At 43.6% G+C, this 18,814-nt stretch overlaps 1 protein-coding gene across 7 annotated transcripts in view; it reads left to right on the forward strand.

Annotated features, from left to right (window-relative positions):
• MTMR3 (myotubularin related protein 3) overlaps positions 1 to 18,814 on the forward strand; it is a 74,662-nt gene that overhangs the window by 30,394 nt on the left and 25,454 nt on the right. For all 7 annotated transcript variants that reach the window (XM_058851161.1, XM_058851160.1, XM_058851164.1 and 4 more), the window contains 7 exons: positions 1,419 to 1,496; positions 5,370 to 5,443; positions 5,803 to 5,892; positions 7,439 to 7,555; positions 13,107 to 13,189; positions 15,683 to 15,849; positions 18,700 to 18,796. In XM_058851161.1, the coding sequence (XP_058707144.1) occupies positions 5,441 to 5,443; positions 5,803 to 5,892; positions 7,439 to 7,555; positions 13,107 to 13,189; positions 15,683 to 15,849; positions 18,700 to 18,796 (557 nt within the window). In that variant the 5' untranslated portion in view covers positions 1,419 to 1,496; positions 5,370 to 5,440. The remainder of the gene's footprint in view (positions 1 to 1,418; positions 1,497 to 5,369; positions 5,444 to 5,802; positions 5,893 to 7,438; positions 7,556 to 13,106; positions 13,190 to 15,682; positions 15,850 to 18,699; positions 18,797 to 18,814) is intronic.

Below are 18,814 nucleotides of genomic sequence, written 5' to 3' on the forward strand. Positions count from 1 at the left end.
CCCTGGCCCAGCTCCAGCCCTTCCCTGGTCCTGTCCCTGTCCCAGAGCTGAGATTGGAGCTGCCCCTTGGGAGGAGCTGCAGCCCCTGAGGAGTCTCCCCTCAGTCCCCTCTGCTCCAGCTGAACATTCCAAGTGTCCTCAGCCCCTCCAGACCCTTCCCCATCCTCCTGCCCCTCCTCTCCAACAGCTTTAGATCCTTCTGACATTGTGGTGGCTGAAACTGTCCCCAGCACTCAAGGAGAGGCCACCCCAGAGCAGAGCTGGACAATCCCCTCCCTCACACAGCAATGCTGGGCCTTGGGCACAACTCTTTGAAGTGCACAAGTTTTGATGCACAACTTCTTCAACCATTTCTTTCTACTCCATCAGTCCTAAAATTATATCTCCTTCTTCTGTGTATTTTCCCTGTCATAAGCCATAAACTAAAGGACACAATGAACACAAAATACAAAAATATTTTATTTCATTTACCAGAATGTGAAAATTATCAGTAGTTGTGGCACATCAAAGTACAGGCAAACTATTTCCAGCAGCAGGATTATATGGTGGAGAAATTGGACTTTCCAGGCACATCCAAATGCAGTGTGCTACTGGGAGAGTTTCCAAGTTTCTGTGAAGACCAAACCTCTAGATACAAGGGAGTGGTGTCCCATCAGTTTGGCTGCTTGTGTGCTTTAGGAACAATTGAGGTTAGGCTGGAACTTTTAATTTTAGGCTTTGGGTATTTTAGTGTCAAACTTTATGTCCTTCTGATGCCACAGGAGACATCTCTTAGTTCTGTTGGAGTGACTGTAGGAATGAAGCAGATCAGATGTTTTCTCCATATAATTTTTTATAAATGTGTATTTCTGGCACAATGCCTCATTTTTGATGCAAGAAGTGTTTGTATAGCACTTGAAAATTCAAAGGAAAGGGCTTACCAGGAGTGGCCTCATGAGCATTGCTGATCCCTGGGATTTTTGCACCATTGGACCAAAGCACATGGGCAGCAACCACTCTTTGGGGGTCTTCATTGACTTTCTTGGGGCCAGGAATGCCAACAGCAGTGTAAAATTAAACCCACTTTGAAGATCAGTATAAATCCAGTTGGATCTTCTATAAAACTCTCTCCTGTAGCTCAGATTGTGAAGTAACCTAGGCTTTGTTCACTCATCTATGAAAATCTCAGTCACTTTGTGGCCATGATTTCAGAACTGCTCCTTGCCAGAAAAGAGGCCTTTTCCAGGTGTATCCATCTCAATCCAGTCCTGGAATTCCCTCTCTGGGCATGTTAAGCTCTTGTTACAGGCACTGAGACTTTCTCCTCTTGAATTAATCCAGATTCCCCTCACAGTGGAGTGTCCTGTCTAGGCTGCTGGTTCAGGAGTGGTTTTTTCAAGGGAAGTTCATGTTTTAAAGTGTTGTCTTTGTATTTGCAGCTGCCAATGTGAAGTATCAGAAGAGAACAGTTGGACCTTTCTGGGACAAGAGAGGACTGTTTATTCTCTCGTTCTTTGGTAAGAAGTGCATTATTTTGGCATGATCAGCTACTTGTTTGTGGATTCTGTGCTCATCATTTATTATTCTTCTAATTAAATGAAGTGTTTTCCAAGATCTTAGATAAAAATTAGTATTTCACTGAGTTGGAGTTTACAACCTTTAATTATCAAAAAAGGCTCCTGACTCTTAGTTGTGCCCAAGCTTCAAATACGATTCCTTGCCCTGTTCTATTCCTGAATAATGTGCAAATATTTGTGTTGTCAGCTGCTCTCCCAGGAAATCCTGGTGAAAGTTACTCATTCCCTGCAACCTGTGGTGTCAGGAAAGAGGAGAAACCTCCTTGTCAGGGACAAAATGAGGGAAACTGAGTGTTTATCCTTATCTCAGAAATTTCCTTCCACCTGCCAAAGGGGGAGAAGTGTTTTCAGTCTGCAACAGAAGCATCTTTTGCTCAAGGTACAGCACATTCCTGAATGTTCAATTCTCAAATTTTCTAATGTTCCTTTGCTAATAAATTTGAATTCCAAACTCAGAGGGCAACTGTGCCAGGGTATGTAAACAGCTCAGGGGTCAGCTCAGTCTGATTTCATTAAAATAAATGGAATTCAGTTTGGATGGAGAAAGTAAGGGGACAAAGTGAAATGCTTGGATTCTTCCTTTTTCATTTTTTTCCCTCCAGTTTTTCCTTTTCCTTGCTGAAAGTCCAATTGCATTTAAATATATGTGAATTTAAATGATCCTTTATTTAACTAATCTTTTTTGTTTAGAATCACTGGCAAACAGATGGTTATTGCTACTCTTAATTATGTACATAATTTAAACCAGAAGGCACATCTGAAACAAAAAGTAATTAAGATACTCCCATAGAGAACAGAGTCTGAGGTTACAACCTTTGCTCATCATTTATCCTTTCAAGCAGAACATAAGGATGGAGAATTAACAAGACCATTCTCTTTTCTGATGTAATTTAACACACATGGAATTGCAGGTAAAAGGGCAGACTGTGAATTGGTAACATCACCTTTTTTTGGCTTCAGTCCTGACCAAACCCAATATTTGTGCCAATAAAACCAAGTTTCACTGCTCTGTGTATAAGCTGGCTGATATTTTTATGTGATCCTATTGATAAGGAGGAGCCTGAATTCAAGGCTGCTTTCCTGACCAGGTTTTTTTATCTGAGCTGTGTTTTTACCTTTCTATTTCACTTCTGGGAAATGGGTTTTACTCTCAGGGCAGAGCTGCAGATGAACAAAATGAGAATTCTCCTTCCATTCTGCAGTCCTAAAAGTGGTGTGGATCAACCTGAGGATGGATTTATGCAGCTGCTTGGTGCTGGGCTGGCTTTGTCCCCAGCTGTCCCTCGGAGCTGCACGGTGGGGAATGATGGTGGGAAAGGTTCAGAGTGCTTGGTGGAGTTGATGATTCAAAAACCATTCTTAATTCCAAGGCTTCTAAAGCCAGAAATGCCCTTATGAGGTGTCAGCAGTCACTGGGATCCTCCTTCTGTTCCCATGGGAAGAGCTGGTGAACTGGAAATGGGTTAGAAAGCTTTGGGATAGAAAGAAATGTGGATTCAGGTGTGGTTCTGGCTGTCCTGAGCAGTGTGTGGTGCATCCCTACTCCCAGAGCTGTTCCCTTTTCCTTTTGCTCAGCTCTGTGACCTTGAGCTGCTGGAGGGAGTGGGATCAGCTCATGGATGTGATGGGAAAGGAATGATTTCTCTCCAAGTATTCACTGTCCATCATCTCAGAGAGCCTTGTTGTAACAATTCAGCTTTTTGCTATTTCTGTCAGCAATTTTCAGCACTTCTTTGGTGGCAGGGAAGTTGCTGAAGCATTTCACTAATGCCCAGCAGCAGCCAGAGCAAAGTGTTTGCTTTAGAACCAGTCCTATAACTTCATGTACCATTTATCTTGGCAGCATCACCCTTTGGATCTGATAATCCTGACCCAAAGTGAAACAGGCAGCCTTTTTTTCCACATAGCTTTCCCAAAATTTCACCTTAAAAAGGAAGATACTCACATGGAAAAAGCCACACTGTCACAGTAGAAACTGTTCTGCACTGAATGCAGGAGTTAGACTGAAACATGGTTCTTTGGGAGGTTTATGCTGGATTTCAGGAGCACAGCTGTAAGATATTTAAAAAGACCAAATTTTCTAGGCTAATACTGGTTTTATTAATATGTAGGTGGTTATATAATAAGCTTAAAAACTACATCTATCTAATCAAAATATGAAATTTTTCCAGCATAGTGCCTATTAAATTAAAACTTTTCCTCAGAGATACTAAGCAAGCTTCAAATTTTTATAAAGCAATTTTTTAAAAATTAAGTTGGTGTTTCTTTGCTAATTGTGTGTGAAGCTGAAGGAGTTCTTTGAAATAACAAGGTATTTTTTATATCATACAATCCTGGAATGGGTTTGGTCTGAAGGGACCTTAAAACCCATCCAGTTCCACCCCTGCCATGGCAGGGACACCTCCCCCTGTCCCAGGCTGCTCCAGCCCCAATGTCCAGCCTGGCCTTGGGCACTGCCAGGGATCCAGGGGCAGCCCCAGCTGCTCTGGGCACCCTGTGCCAGGGCCTGCCCACCCTGCCAGGGAACAATTCCTGCCCAATATCCCATCCATCCCTGCCCTCTGGCAGTGGGAGCCATTCCCTGTGTCCTGTTGCTTCAGGCCTTTGTCCCAAGTCCCTGTCCAGCATTCCCACGATTTTATATCTGCTTTTTGCATTAATTTTTAGTGAATCCATGGCAGTTTGAGCTCAATTCTGCTCATCATTCCCCCCTTTTATGTAAATGTATTTACACATATGTGAAGATACTTGATGTGCAGCTGCTGCTCCTTTGCCCTCTGCCAATATTCCATATCAAGCACACAGTGTGTTTAGGGCTCCCTGCAGTGCTGGGAGCTGATGGATTGAAGTGGTTTTCTCTGTCAGCCTCAATACTGATAATTTGAAATACATTTATAAGTAAAGTGAAATACAAACTTTGGATGTGAACTGAGAACTGACTGCACTCGTGTGATGTATTTTCATTTGTAAGTTTTGTATGCCACAGTCTGCAAACCCCATAAATACCTGAGTGAATCCTGGTGGAGTAGAAAAGGGAACAACCTACCTGGATTAAAAAAGTGTAAAATCAATCTCAAACCCAAATTTTAACTCCTCTATTCACTTCAGTCATTAAGTTCCTAATTGTGTGATTTGCATAATCTCAGGACTGTGTTAATATTCCCAGAAAACTTGGAGATGATCAAAGCTTGGGGGGTTGTTGGGTACTGGAGAGAACAAGTCCCCAGGGTAGTGATCTGGAACTCCTGGAAAGGTCAGTGCAGGAAAATGGATATTTCAGTACATCCATGGATATCAAAAATGAGCCATAAGTGTAAAATGAGAATTTTCATCCCAGTAAGAATTCCAGTTCATATGCCATAGTTGCAGCATGCTTGTTCCAGGAGAATCCAAACCCTGTGTTTCACACCAGATCAGCCTAAAGGATCCCAACAATCCCTTTGGATTTGTAACCCACGGATTTCTGATTCACCATCTGCAAACAACTTGGGAGAAAATTCCAGGGGATCCAGAAAGATGAACGTGTTTTAATTTAAATTATATAAACACTAGTCTAATTGCTGCCTTCAGACAGGTGTTCTCCCAGCAGCACATCCAAAGGTAATTTTTCAGGATGAACAGAAGGAACCAGACACATTTTGAAACAATTTTGGCTCTCAGAAGAGGGAGCTTCTATGGATTTCATCTTTTCATAATTACTGTTTACTCTCAGTTTTCTAACAGCTACATTCACAGTATTTAAAAGCTAATTTGTATTTATTTGCCAAAAGAAAATGGATCTTATTTCATCGTAATACTTTCCTGGTTTTCTAGATTTTAATAAGTGAAGAGCTCAAAGTATTGCAAGTAAAGACGAGGATTCCTCCTCCCGCCCAGGGCCTGTCATGGTAAGCAAAGGGGCTTTGCAGGGTCTGTGACAGAGTAGAAGAGTTTAAAATGGGAAAAACATTAGGGATTTAATGTTTACACGTGGGGTTGTTGAGTTTTAGGCATAGTGCTAATGCTTTTTTCCTAATGCTGCTATAAATCTTACAGCTTTTAATGGCTTTATTAATCAGGCTGTAGGAAGGAAACCTGTTGCTAATACCAGATTTGTTGTCAGAAAGCCTGTGTTGGAGTGTTTAGAAACTTGAGTGGAATTCTCTGGAGACTTGATCCTGTGGGAGCTTTTCCTTGGCTGTGGGTGGTTGGGGAAGGTGGCAGCAGGTGCCAGTGCTGCAGGTGACTGTCACACTTTGTTCCTCAGGATGAGGAGACTCAGCACAGCCTTGAATGCATCCAGGCTAATCAGATTTTTCCCAGGAAGCAGCTGATCCGAGAGGATGAGAACCTTCAGGTAATCACCACACTGCTCTTGTTCAAATCACACTGCCTCCAGTTGGTTATGGATTCTCTGGCCTCTCCTCTAGAATTTTAATTCACAATTAGCACAGAAACTCATTTTCCTCTTAAATACTCCTTTATTCTTGGGAGGACAGAGAACTTAGGCATTTTATTACAAGAAATTCCTTCAAGTGTCTGAAAAATGTCACTGCCACCTGTGCACTAATTCCAAGGGTCAGATTTTATTCCATAGTTTAGAACTCTGTTGTTTCGAAAAAGCAGCACTAAGCTGATTAAACACTGCCTTTGCATCTCGTTATTGTGAAATCAAAAGCCTTCTGTTGCACAAAAAGAGATATTTTATTTATTTTCTTTATTTTCCAAAGCTCCTTTTGAAATCAGTTTAGTTCAAATGATTTATTATAGAATCCTGGAATAGTTTGGGTTTGAAGAGACCTTAAAGCTCATCCAGTCCCACCCCTGCCATGGCAGGGACACCTCCCACTGTCCCAGGCTGCTCCAAGCCCTGCCCAGCCTGGCCTTGGGCACTGCCAGGGATCCAGGGGCAGCCCCAGCTGCTCTGGGCACCCTGTGCCAGGGCCTGCCCACCCTGCCAGGGAACAATTCCTGCCCAATATCCCATCTAGCCCTGCCCTCTGGCAGTGGGAGCCATTCCCTGTGTCCTGTCCCTCCATCCCTTGTCCCAAGGCCCTCTCCAGCTCTCCTGGAGCCCCTTTAGGTCCTGGAAGGGGCTCTGAGGTGTCCCTGGAGCTTCTCCTCTCCAGGTGAGCACCCCCAGCTCTCCCAGCCTGGCTCCATGTAGACACTCTTATATCAACTGAAGAGTTTAATTTTAATATAAAGAATTTTTATTTGATTCAAGCTACTTTGGTGTAAAATCAGATCACTTTCAAGTTGAGCATTTACACTTTCCACCCAGCTCAGCTAAACTGGGCTTAAGTCCCATTTTTAATTAACTAGTGACAATTTCCATGTGTGGTGTAATGAACTACAGGTTTCTGACTTTTTAAGGCAGCAGCTTGTGCATTTTCATATTTACTGTGGGAAATAAGGAGCAAAAAGCTTGATGTGTCCAAGCTCAGCTTTGTAGCATTTAGAGAGTCAGCCTAGGCTGGTTACCTGAGCTTGTTGGGTGAATAGTGGGGAAATAGCAGGGAACATTATTCATCCTGGATGTTTTGCCTACTTTAGGATGAATTTAATAACATTATGGAAATGTCACTCTCCATTAAGTAAGGAGTGAGAGCATAAATCAAGGGCTCTGTCAACCTGCTTGCCAAAATGTGACGGTATTTTTCATAAAAATTCATTGCTTTCCCTGACCAGGCACTTACCACTCAGGAAAAGTAACATAAAATAAGGGATCATTTAAGAAAAAGGCTGCAATTAACCTCGGAGCCAACCCTACCTGATGTTCCTCCTTAGCAGCAATAACAGGGCTGAATTCTCAGCAGGCTTTGTTTGATTTCTTGTGCTGCAGGAGGGGCAGATTTTTGGGAAATGGTCTCTGAAATCAGATTTTTGCTGCCTTTCTGCAGGTGCCGTTCATTGAGCTCCACGGTGAGAGCACGGAGTACGTGGGACGAGCAGAGGATGCCATCATTGCCCTTTCCAACTACAGGCTCCACATCAAATTCAAGGAATCTGTTGTGAATGTAAGTGCTTCCAGCTGTTCTGATCTCAATGGAAATAACAGAATTTGGGATAAGAGTACAGTGATTCCCTCCCTTTTAAGAATGAAAAATCTTTTTCTGATATTCAAATCGATTTCTTAGGGACAATATTTATGTATTTAAGCACCAAAGGATGACTCAACAGCTCTGAAAATCAGGTGTCATCTCACAGCCCTCAACCTTCACAGCTGTCTCTGTCAGCCACCTGTTGTCCCCAAGCTCAGTGGGGAGAAATAGTCAGTATTCCAAGGTGCTTTTGGAGCACCTGAACCTGATTTGTGCCTTGCTTGGAGCTTCAGAAGGTGGGAGTGGGTCCTGCTGTTGAAGTTCTGTGCCAGATTTTGGGTGGTTTGAGTGCAGTCTGATGTAACAGGTCAGGAGTGGGGCCTCACCTGCAGTGCATTTCTTTAGGGAGTTTTATTCCAAGTGTCCATTCCTTAAAGTGGTTCCATCTCCACCTCCTCTGGTACCAGACACAGTTAAATGGGTGTTGGACAGTCCTGGGATGCTCACACAGACCAGTTTCACCAGCTGGGGACACTTCCAGTGTGGAAATCAAAAGTGTTCTGAGGAATGCCAGGGAATGATGGAGTTACTTTATTAGAGAAGCCATTAGAGCATGAACTGCACTTCCTGTCCTTAGGATAATTAGGGATATTACTTTATAGGGATTTTCAGTTCAGTGTTTTTGAGCATAGCAAGAATTGATGTTTTCTCAAATCACATTCCTTGATTGTATTCAGGGAAGAGTCCACAGAAGCTTGTCAATAGTCCCATGTTTATTTTTCTTCCCTGACTTTCACATGCAGTGTTCTGCCCCCTCATTCCGTGTGATACCTCATTATCATTAGTGTCATTAACCAGAAATAATCAGAGTATGAGGTAGAGCAGAATATAAATCAATCTTTGTAACCATATATGACTATCACTACTAACTTCCACTGAAATCCAGGGCGGGGGGGGTTGGGATGTCTTTAAGGATAAAACATTCTTCAGTAATTAAGAACCATATTTAAATTTTTAATTTTGGCAGTAGTGATCCCTTTGGTTATTGCTGACCAAAATTCTTGATCAGATGGTGATTTTCTATCTCAGATCTTCACTGAGGAGTTTTTAATTGGGCTCATATTGATTCTTTCCCACTGTTTTTATGTCACCACAGCTGTTCAGCAAATACCTGTAAGAAATTCTTCATTCCTGGGCTGTGGCTTTTCCCTCTTGTTTGGTTACAGTTCTCTGGCTGTGAAAATGGTGCTGTGACACCTCAGTGAGAAGCACAGAGCTCCAGATCACCTGGGCTGGGAAAGAAATGCATTCAAAGTTGTTAATGTTCCCATTGCAACAGTGCAGAAAAGGGCTGTGTGTGGAGATCTTTCCCATGGATAATTTCCTAGATCTCAGTGCTAATAGGAACATGGTGTTTCAAATGCAAAAAACAAAAGCTCCCACAGACCATGCATAAATTGGGGGGATTATGACATTCAGGGGTGTTGACTTACATTTATCCACAGGATAAAAGTGCAGACTCAACAGGGATCTCTCTGTGCACAAGGGAGGTTTGGTTCCCAGGCCCAACTCTATTGATTCCTTAAGAAAATGTCAGACTTTGCAGCTGCTGAGTGTTTCTGTCTAATCACTTTCCTCCCTGTAAGCTAATTGCATTGATGGGAGAATTAACATTTTAGTGGAGTTTGTGGAAGCATGGATTGCATGTAATCTCTTTCCAATGGTGGATTTTGGACACAGTACCAAAGAAAAGTCATGATGAAGGGGGAACTTTGATGAGGAGGTGAGTTTTAGCATGAGCTCTCCCTTGCTTGGAAAATGGTTGGATTCCTCATGTCCATGGCTGTTGTGGTTCATCCCTGCTGGAGAGTGGCATAATCCTTGTCTTGTCCTCAAGCCCTGCTGCCCAAATTCTTCACACTCAGAGCACAATTGTGAGAGAAGAGGGGGCTTAGAGGTGGCATTCAAGACAAATCCAAAGTATCACCAGCTGTAATTAAAAGCAAAATTTGCTTCAGACAGTCCTTGTGGGTTCCATGAACCTGGGGGAGATTCAGCTCCCTCCACCCTGGAGCCCTTCAGAGCTGTCCTTGCACCCTCAGTGCCTCCATGTGCTGCCTCATCCCATGCTCCAGGACACCCAGCCTTGGCCTTGTGTTTGTTAAAGCCACCAGCCTGCACCACAACCCTGACACATTATTCCAGCTCTGAGCTGGGAAAACGAGGGGGAAATCCCAGTTCCAGCTCTCAGGTTGGGTGCCACAGGAGGTCCTGGAGAGGTTTGGGCCAAATGGGGCACAGGGAGGGTCTTTAGCAGGGCCACTGGTGCTTGCAGCAGCCTGGCCATCATCCACTGCATCCCACTGGGAATTGTGGGCACGGATTGGGCCGTGGGGGGTTGTTTCAGCATTGAAAATGTAACTTGTGCTTTTTCTAACTACAGAGCTGTATTTCTCCAAATGCATTTTGTACTGCTCTTAGATAACAGACGGCTCCAGTCATCAAAATAACTTTAAAAAACCCTCAAAAATAAAAAGTTGGAGTTGTAGAATGTTGCTGTTACTTAAAATGAGATAATTTTAAATAAGAGACAGTAGAGAGATACTGCAAGAGCAGGATGCTCCTGTACTCCCTATAATGGGATGTAATTTGCCTCAGATAACAATGCATGTTTATTCTTATAAAAGCCAAAATGATTGCTTCTCCCTGCCTGGTTTCCATGCCATTATTAGAGGGAAGTGCCTGCAGATAGAATTGATGGCTCTTCCAGGAACGGGCTCTGGGTGTCGGGCTGGCAGCAGCCTGAAGGATGTGCTGTGGGAAGGGAAGGTTATCAGGGAGGGAGGGAATGACGGGAGATAATTCCACTGAGCTTTGCTGGGAGAAGAATAATGGCCAGGAAGGGGATTGAAAACACAAGAGGACCAGAGGACAAATTTTTATGACTGGGAAGGAAAATTAAAAAGATTAATGGGAAGGTTGTCCTGAAGAAAAAGCTGCAGATTGTGAGGGAATCACTGGTGGGCTGTTGGAGGGGAATGGATGGCTGGGGAGCAGAGGGCACAGGGAAAGGGCAGGGAACAAGGAGTGACTTTGGAAGAAGGAAATTAAAAGTAATGCAGGAGAAGAATTAGTTTGTCATTAGAGTGCAGACAGAAGGAATAGGAGCTGCAAGCAGAATGCCAGGACGAGGGAAAAGGTTGAGAACTGTTTAAAGGAAGATGGACATGGGAAAAAGCAGAATAAAGCAGGGCTTGGGGAATAAAAAGATAACAGACAAAGCAGCACTGGACTTAAAAAGCAGTTCTGGAATTAGACTCAGCTGAGAAAGATGCCTTACTTTCCATGTTGGTGCCATTAAACTCAGTGGTAGTTTAAATAAGTTATTTCAGAATATTTAAGTTGGAAAAGCCCCTCCAGGCTATCGAGCTCATCCTGTGCCCAATCCCCACCTTGTCCCCAGCCCAGAGCAGTGAGTGCCACATCCAGTCCTTCCTTGGACACTTCTGGGGATGGGGAGTACAAACCTCCCTGGGCATCCCTTCCAATGCCTGACCACCCTTTCCATGGAGAAATTCCTCCTGGGAATTATTGGAAGGTCTGTGTGAGGTTGGCCAGTCATGAAGACAGACTGGAAGATTCTCCAGTCTGAGCTCCATTCCTGTGCATTGATCAGACAAAACTCTGACAATTTACCTGCCTGGCAGACTGGGATCAGGCAGGAGAAGGCTTGGAAAGAATGAGCATGTGAAATACAGGGATCAGCTGTGGAACAGAGCACTTGGTGTGGGCAGTGCTTCATTTCAGTCCTCTGCTGCTTTGGTGGAGTCATCCACAGTCAGGCTGATCTTGGGGAGGGCACAGAGCAGCTGTCACAGGAGGGATTCCTCATTTCCTGCCCCTGTCTTGTCACTGATTCTGTCACAGATCTCAACCAGTGACAGTGCTGAAAACATGAACAGAAATTCAAGTTCCAGCTTTATTTGAAATCCAGATTTGAAACCCAAACTACTGGGCTGTGGAGTCAGACACCCTCTTGCCAAGTCCTGTCCATGGGTTTTCTGTCATTTAATGTCCAGTTACAGCAGGAGCAGAGTAACTCCCCTGTCCCAGCCTTGCTGGGCACAGCAGGCGAGGGTTGGTGGCTCCAGAGCTGCCTCTGGTTGTGATCTGACATGGACAAGGGAAAGGCTGGGCATTAAAAAAATCCCTGTCTGTTGTATCTGGGGGCTGTGAGCTCTGGGCAGTGATTTGAGAACGCTCTGGGCTCTGTCTGAGGTGCTGCCCTGAGCTGTGCCTGCCTTCCCCAGAGCCAGCAGAGTTCTTATCCCTCTCCTGGGGTGATGCATTTGCCCTGAGCTTGTTCCAGGCATCTCCCTGCTCACAGGAGGTTTTCCCTTTGTTTGTATTTTTGAGACATCTCTTTTCCTTGCCTGCTGGTTTTAGTTAATTTCCCTTTTTTCGTTCTGCCAAAATGAGGGACTTGTTAAGCTTTGTGGTGCCTGAGAAGATGCTGTCTTGATTCCTTATCCTGGAGCTTTGATTGGAGGTGACCTTCAAGGACTTGCCCACGCATATGGAGAAGCCCTGGCTCTTCCAGCCACATCTTGCAGGCCCCAAGCCAGGCCTTAAACTGCTGGGTCTTAGTCCTGTGATGACAAAAATCAGAGTATTGGAATGTTACTAAAGGATAGCAGAGGTTTTATTGCCTTGTGTAATGTCCATATAATCTACTAAACAATTCAAATAGATTTGTGCTTCACGTTTATTGCAGGTATTAGCTAAATTTAGACACTTATTTATGACTTCTGTTTGTTCTAAGGCAACAATATACATTTGCCCATCTCAGGTAAAGTTCCAAAAATAATATTGAAAATTAATATTTTCATCTTGTGGATTTTTTCACCTTTAAAGGTACTTGCATGTGCTGTCCTGTGTTGCCTGACCAACCTGCTGCTGGTTAAACATGCCAGGAGACAGAAGTGTCTATAACTGCACTTCAGCTGGGAAAGATTCAGCATTATCACTCTAAATTCAGCTGCTTCCATTACAAGTGTTGATCTAAACAGGCCAAAGGGATTTTCCCTGAGGAGAAAACATTGGATGCTGCCACAGAAAAGCATCCAGACTGCAGCAATCTGTTAAAGGGGATCTTGCTTAGCAGTTCTTTTTGAACACCGTCAGCTAAAAATATATTAAGATTTCTAAATTTGGTGTAGAAGAGAGAAAGCTGCTTCCATGAGAGAGGAGCTGGGGTGTCTGCTGCCATTCCTGCAGCCTTCTCAGCTTCTCCTATGGGATCCCTTAAGGTTTTTGGACTACACAGGACTGGAGCTGGGATATGAATACCTTGTACCAAACTTCAGAGCTGCTGAAGTAATTCCATATGGATTCCTTTGTTTTCCTCTCTTCAGATTCCATGTAGCCTGTAACCCTTGTGAGATATGCAAAGAAATAGCTGTTACTGCTGCTGGAATGAAATAATCTGATGTGTTTAATTGAAATAATCTGATGTGTTTAATTGCAGGTTCCATTGCAGCTCATCGAGAGTGTGGAGTGCCGGGATATATTCCAGCTCCATTTGACTTGCAAGGACTGCAAGGTTATAAGGTAGGAGAGGCTCAATGTTAAAGGGAGGGGGAATTTACTTTCCACGTGCCATGGGCAGCTGGGATGGTTCGAGGAAATGGGGTTGATCAAACCCTTGATTTCCCTCAAAAGCTTTTTACTTTGTCTGATTTTTATACAAGGTGGGCTGTGTGGGTGTGCATTGTTGTGATTCAGAACAGCTGCAAACCTTGCTCTGAGCCCACATGGTTGATCTTGGTTTTATTCTGAAATTACTTTTAGTCTCACTGTGTTGTCCCTGCTTTGCAATCAGTTGTAATACATTCCTTCAATATATTATAGATATAGAAATATCTCCATATCAATAGGTACAGAAGTAGATAAAGCCACTGATACACACATTGCAAATGTGTTTAATTAAGATTTGGGGTTTGGAGGCTTCATCTGCCCTGCATTTTCAACACCCTTGAGGGTGAAGCACTATCCTTGAGGCATGGTAATCTCCTGGAAAAGAAAAGGAGGGAGTAAGGGAAGAGGAAGTGAAGGAAGGTGGTGAATCCAGGTGTGCAGGCAGCAGTAACTCCTGGCAGTCCTTCCCTGACTCCAGCCCTGGGCCAGGGCTCTCTGAGCTGCCCAGCCTGAGCTGTCCCTCACTGGGGTTTTTTTTTAAAAACTTTTCTGCTGCAGAAATTAATTTTGATCTATGAACTTTAATTAAGAAGAAAGGAACATTTCTTTTGATTAAATGTTTGCTGGCTGTACCTTTTGTGTAATGAAAGGAGCCCCAGCCATCTCCGAGCACTCGGAATGTTTAACAGGTCAGCTGCTTCCTGAAAGGCTGTTTTTTCACCAGGACTGATTTTACTTTAGAAGTAATATTTAGTTTAATTTGAATTCAATGTTTAACTTCCTCTTCACTTGTAACTCTTGACATTTAAAAAAGTCACCCTTCCTCCCTACATTAATTTATTTCCCTTCAATTGTAGAATGAATGCAAATTATTTGTATTTTTGCCATCCTTATCAATTTCCCCTCAAAATTGCATCTCCAAGATTGAGGTGATGTTTGGGAGATGGTGAAGTTTGGGACTGAGACAGAAGAGTTAGAACATATTCTTGATTTTTTTAATGAGCAAATTTTGTATTTCGAGAAATAGAATTCAAGTGGGGATAATTCTTGTTATTTACACCACTAACTTCAGAAGAATTTAGAAAGAATTTAGGGTGAGATGTATCTTGTCAGAGTGTGGATTTTAATAGAGAATTATCCTGTCTCAGCGAGTGGTCTGAGCTTGCTTTACAGTCAGTGATGGGAAATAAATAAACACCTCAGGCTGCAGTTCCTGACAGCTTTTGGGAGATGTTGGACATGGCTTTTCCCTTCCACGTTGTGGCTCTGAGCTATTTACAGGTAGGGGAGATAAATCTGCCCCAGGGGAATGCAGATGCCATCATTAACCAGGACTGAGCCGAAGGGAAATACTTGGGCAATATTTAATAACTATAAAATCTTAAAGAAAAACGTCAGAGCAAAATAAATCACTGGTTTATTTCCACCCTTTTACTCTAAAGAGCCCAGGAATCCTTCTTGAAAAGAAAAGCTAATGTAATTTTAATGCACTGCTTTGAAGATTGGTTTCTCCTGTGTGGGGAATATTCTCTCTGCTTGTTGTTAGTTTGTAACATTGGGCAAAGCTCAGTCTGTGCTTCCCAGCAAAGCCAGAAGGAGAAGGGTTTGAAAAGGACCTTAAAACACATCTCATTCCACTCCCTGCCATGGACAGGAACTCCTTCCACTGTCCCAGGCTGCTCCAAGCTCTATCCAGCCTGGCCTTGGGCACTGCCAGGGATCCAGGGGCAGCCCCAGCTGCTCTGGGCACCCTGTGCCAGGGCCTGCCCACCCTGCCAGGGAACAATTCCTGCCCAATATCCCATCCAGCCCTGCCCTCTGGCAGTGGGAAGCCATTCCCTGTGTCCTGTCCCTCCATCCCTTGTCCCCAGTCCCTCTCCAACTCTCCTGGAGTCCCTTTAGGCCCTGGAAGGGGCTCTGAGGTGTCCCTGGAGCTTCTCCTCTCCAGGTGAGCACCCCCAGCTCTCCCAGCCTGTTCTTGTTTACAGGACTGTGGTTATATTATGTAGATTATAATGTGTGGGATAGTTTCTGAGTTTCCCCCTGATTCCAGCAGTCAGAAGGGGCTGTGACACATTCCTGTCTTTGACCTGAATGATCTTTCCTTGATCTTATAGGTAACACATGGAGAAATGTCCCCCTCATTCCTGGCAGGGCACACCCTGGTTATTCCCAGTCACAGAACGTTGCTGCTCAGTCAGTCCTGACTCCCTCAGTGTTTCCTTACTCATTCCACAGGTTTCATTTTATTTCCCATTAGAGTGCACATGGAAGCAGAACTAAATTGTCAGTAAGGTGTTTATCCTCACTTTGTGCTCTCACAGAGCTTTTCACGCTCAGCCTGTCACCTTCAGGAATGATTTCTGCTACTGAAAGTCACCCATGGAATGTTTGTCTCTGGGCCAGGTGTCAGTTTTCCACCTTTGAGCAGTGTCAGGACTGGCTGAAGAGGCTGAACAATGCCATCCGGCCCCCGTCCAAGATAGAGGACCTGTTCTCCTTCGCCTACCACGCCTGGTGCATGGAGGTTTACGCCAGTGAAAAGGAGCAGCATGGGGACTTGTGTCGGCCAGGTAGGTGGGAACAGCCTGGCCATCACCAGAGCAGCACCTGCACATCCCCAGGGAATTACTGGGGTGGGTTTGGTTCAGTCAGATGTAGAACCAACAGCATTTTGTTCACCACGGCAGCAGCTTTCAGTCTGGTTTTTGGGTTGATTGCCACTGGAACAGTGGTCTCCAAGGTGGATGTTGGGGAAGAGGAGGGAGCCCCTGAGCTACTCCTGAGGTTTATTTGCAGCCACAGGCAGTGATCTTTTTTAGTGGAATACCATCCTTGCTGGAGAGCTTTAGAAGCCAACAAGTAAATAAAAGCTCAAACTTGGCATGGTGGTGGTTGTAGCACTTGTTTAAGAAATCTGATTTCCAGGTGCTTTGCAATCTCCTGTCAGTCACAATTCACTGCCTCAGGGAAGTGTCCCAGTTACCAGGCTGGGAGATGTTCCTGGGGTTCTGTCCTTGCTGCTGGAGCTGGGCACAGGCTCTCATGCCTGTGGTGCCTGGGGAGGAGCAGGGATCACACAGTGGGAGGAGGAGCTTCCTGGCCCTGTTCTGTTCATGCAGTTCATTAGCAGCTTCTGGAAAATGCCAAAAAAACTCCTCAGAGCAGAGTTTCACACCTAGGGCTTTTCCCTCCTAACTAAATTTGGGAAATGGGAGCTGGCAGACCTGTGGAAGACTTGCTGAGTCTCCCTTGTTGAAACAGGGGGACTTTAGCTTGATGCTAGGTTAGGATAATGGTGGAATCATGGAATGGTTTGGATTGGAAGGGACCTTAAAGCCCATCTCATTCCACCCTTTGCTATGGGTAGGGACACCTTCCACCCGACCAGGGTGTTCCAAGTCCAACCTAGCCTTGGGCACTGCCAGCAATAAAGAAGCAACATTTACCTTGTTATTAACTTTCATCAATCAAATTTTTTTCTTGCAGCTTTGTCTATCAAATAATTTTCTTTAATGGAACTTTATTCCCCTGTAACTGCCTGTGGCTGGGGGTAGATGTTTTCCTTCAAAGAGCTGAATTATAGCTGAAATAAATCAGTGTGAATGTGGTTGAAGAAGTCAATCCCAAGACATTGCCATTTCTCTTCTATGTCCAAGGAGCCCATTATTGGATAGATAGAGACAAAAGTAGTAAAGTGCTTCAAAATCCATCCAAGTGTCAACAGAACACATTTTCTGGGAAAAATATGTTAGCAGTGTCTATAGTAGAGATCCAGGCTGTGGCTCACAGGGTCGACTCTAATAGGAAGCACAAAGCCACAAAATACCTAGCTTGCTTTCCCTGGGATTTTGAGAGTGGATTGGGATGCTTCTAAACATTATCAATGTTGGCTCAAAGTGCCTCTTAAAATACCAGCAGCTTAAGAGAAATGGACAAAATATTAAGATTGGGGTTTTGTTTCCAAGAGGAAAACCTGTGGCTTCACAGTAGCTGAAAATTAAGAGGGAAAAATCAAACAGAATATTTAATTTTCATGTAGCTTGATGTATTTCTCTTAAAACCCACCAGGCTGAGGAGTGTTGATTTGGGATATTTCCAGTATTCTCATTTGCTATCCAAAAATCTCCTTAAGGATGTAGCACAAGTTTTAAGGAGCAGCTGATGGGGAAGCCCATCCTTGTGGTGCTCCAGTAAAAGAATTTGTGGGATTTTTAGATTTAAAAATCTCTGCTAAGGACAAATCTGGCAGAGGTTGTTGCCTGGCTGGAATGTGTTGTCCAATTCCACCTCTGCTCTTGACAAAGGATCTTTATAACACTGTAGTTAATTAAGTCCTGTAATTAGGCTGCTGTCAATATTCTTAATTTACCTATTTATATTTATTTCTAATTGTTCTGTAACATGACATTAAAAATAATTTCAGACATGTGCATTTACATCTTGGAATTAAGCATGTATCTACAGATATCTGGGGGATTAAAAGACTTTAAGGGTTTTCTAAAATATTTAATGGAAAGATGTAATACTTAAAGCATTAATTTTTCAGCAGATTTTTTTCCCCCCTTGGGTGCTGCTCTGCCTCAGGATTTAATGATACAGTAATTTAGAGAGACAAGCAATGGATGGACTTTCAGAATCACTTATCTAGTGCTGCTCACATGCTCATTAAATTTAGCACTTTTCTTAGCCTTGGAAACCTGGAAATTCTGTCTCATTTTCAAGACTTCGTCTTCTTATTCTTTATTGCCATTGTATATTTTTCAATTATATTTTGAGACTTTAAAACAAAAGTGTCTAGGAAATAAATGGGGCTCATTCCACTTCCTTTAATGTATTAATCCAGGAGTTTGTGAGGCTCTTATGACTGATATTTATGTCAAACAATCATTTATGCATTTTACCTCTCTATCTCCACATGACTCACGGAAGAATAATGTCCAATTTACGATGGAAAACTGAGATGCAGGATAAATGACAGAACTTGCCTGCAGCCATACAGGAAACCTGGGGCTGGAAATGCATATTCAATGGATTGCCCACGTTCCAGGGCACATTCCAGGTCTTACCCTTTCACCAGAGCTTCACATTCTTCTCACTGATAGAAAATTGTTCTGAGCTGCCATCCGTCCCACTTGGATTGCTGATGGATCTCAGTTCCTTTGCTGGTGTCCTTGGTTCTGGTCTGCAGAGTTGTTTTTTAATATAAATTTCCAGAAGTTGGTCATTTCAGGGAAAAACTCCTTGTTGGACTCTGGCATTTCTGGAGAGCAGGTTAGGGAGAGACATGAGTGCAGATGTCAGAATGAAGCTGTGAAATGGTGGGTTTAGACTGAGGGATGTGCTGGTTTTCTCTGTTTTGTAAAGTAGAATTTTATTTCCTTATTTCCCATTCATTTTCCCCCTCTGCTCTTGATCCCCAGGAGAACATGTAACTTCCAGGTTTAAGAACGAAGTGGAGCGGATGGGGTTTGATATGAACAATGCCTGGAGGATTTCCAACATCAATGAGAAGTACAAGTGAGTGCTGGGACTGCT

This window comes from Poecile atricapillus, chromosome 16 (assembly GCF_030490865.1).
Source record: "Poecile atricapillus isolate bPoeAtr1 chromosome 16, bPoeAtr1.hap1, whole genome shotgun sequence".
Classification (NCBI taxonomy): domain Eukaryota; kingdom Metazoa; phylum Chordata; class Aves; order Passeriformes; family Paridae; genus Poecile; species Poecile atricapillus.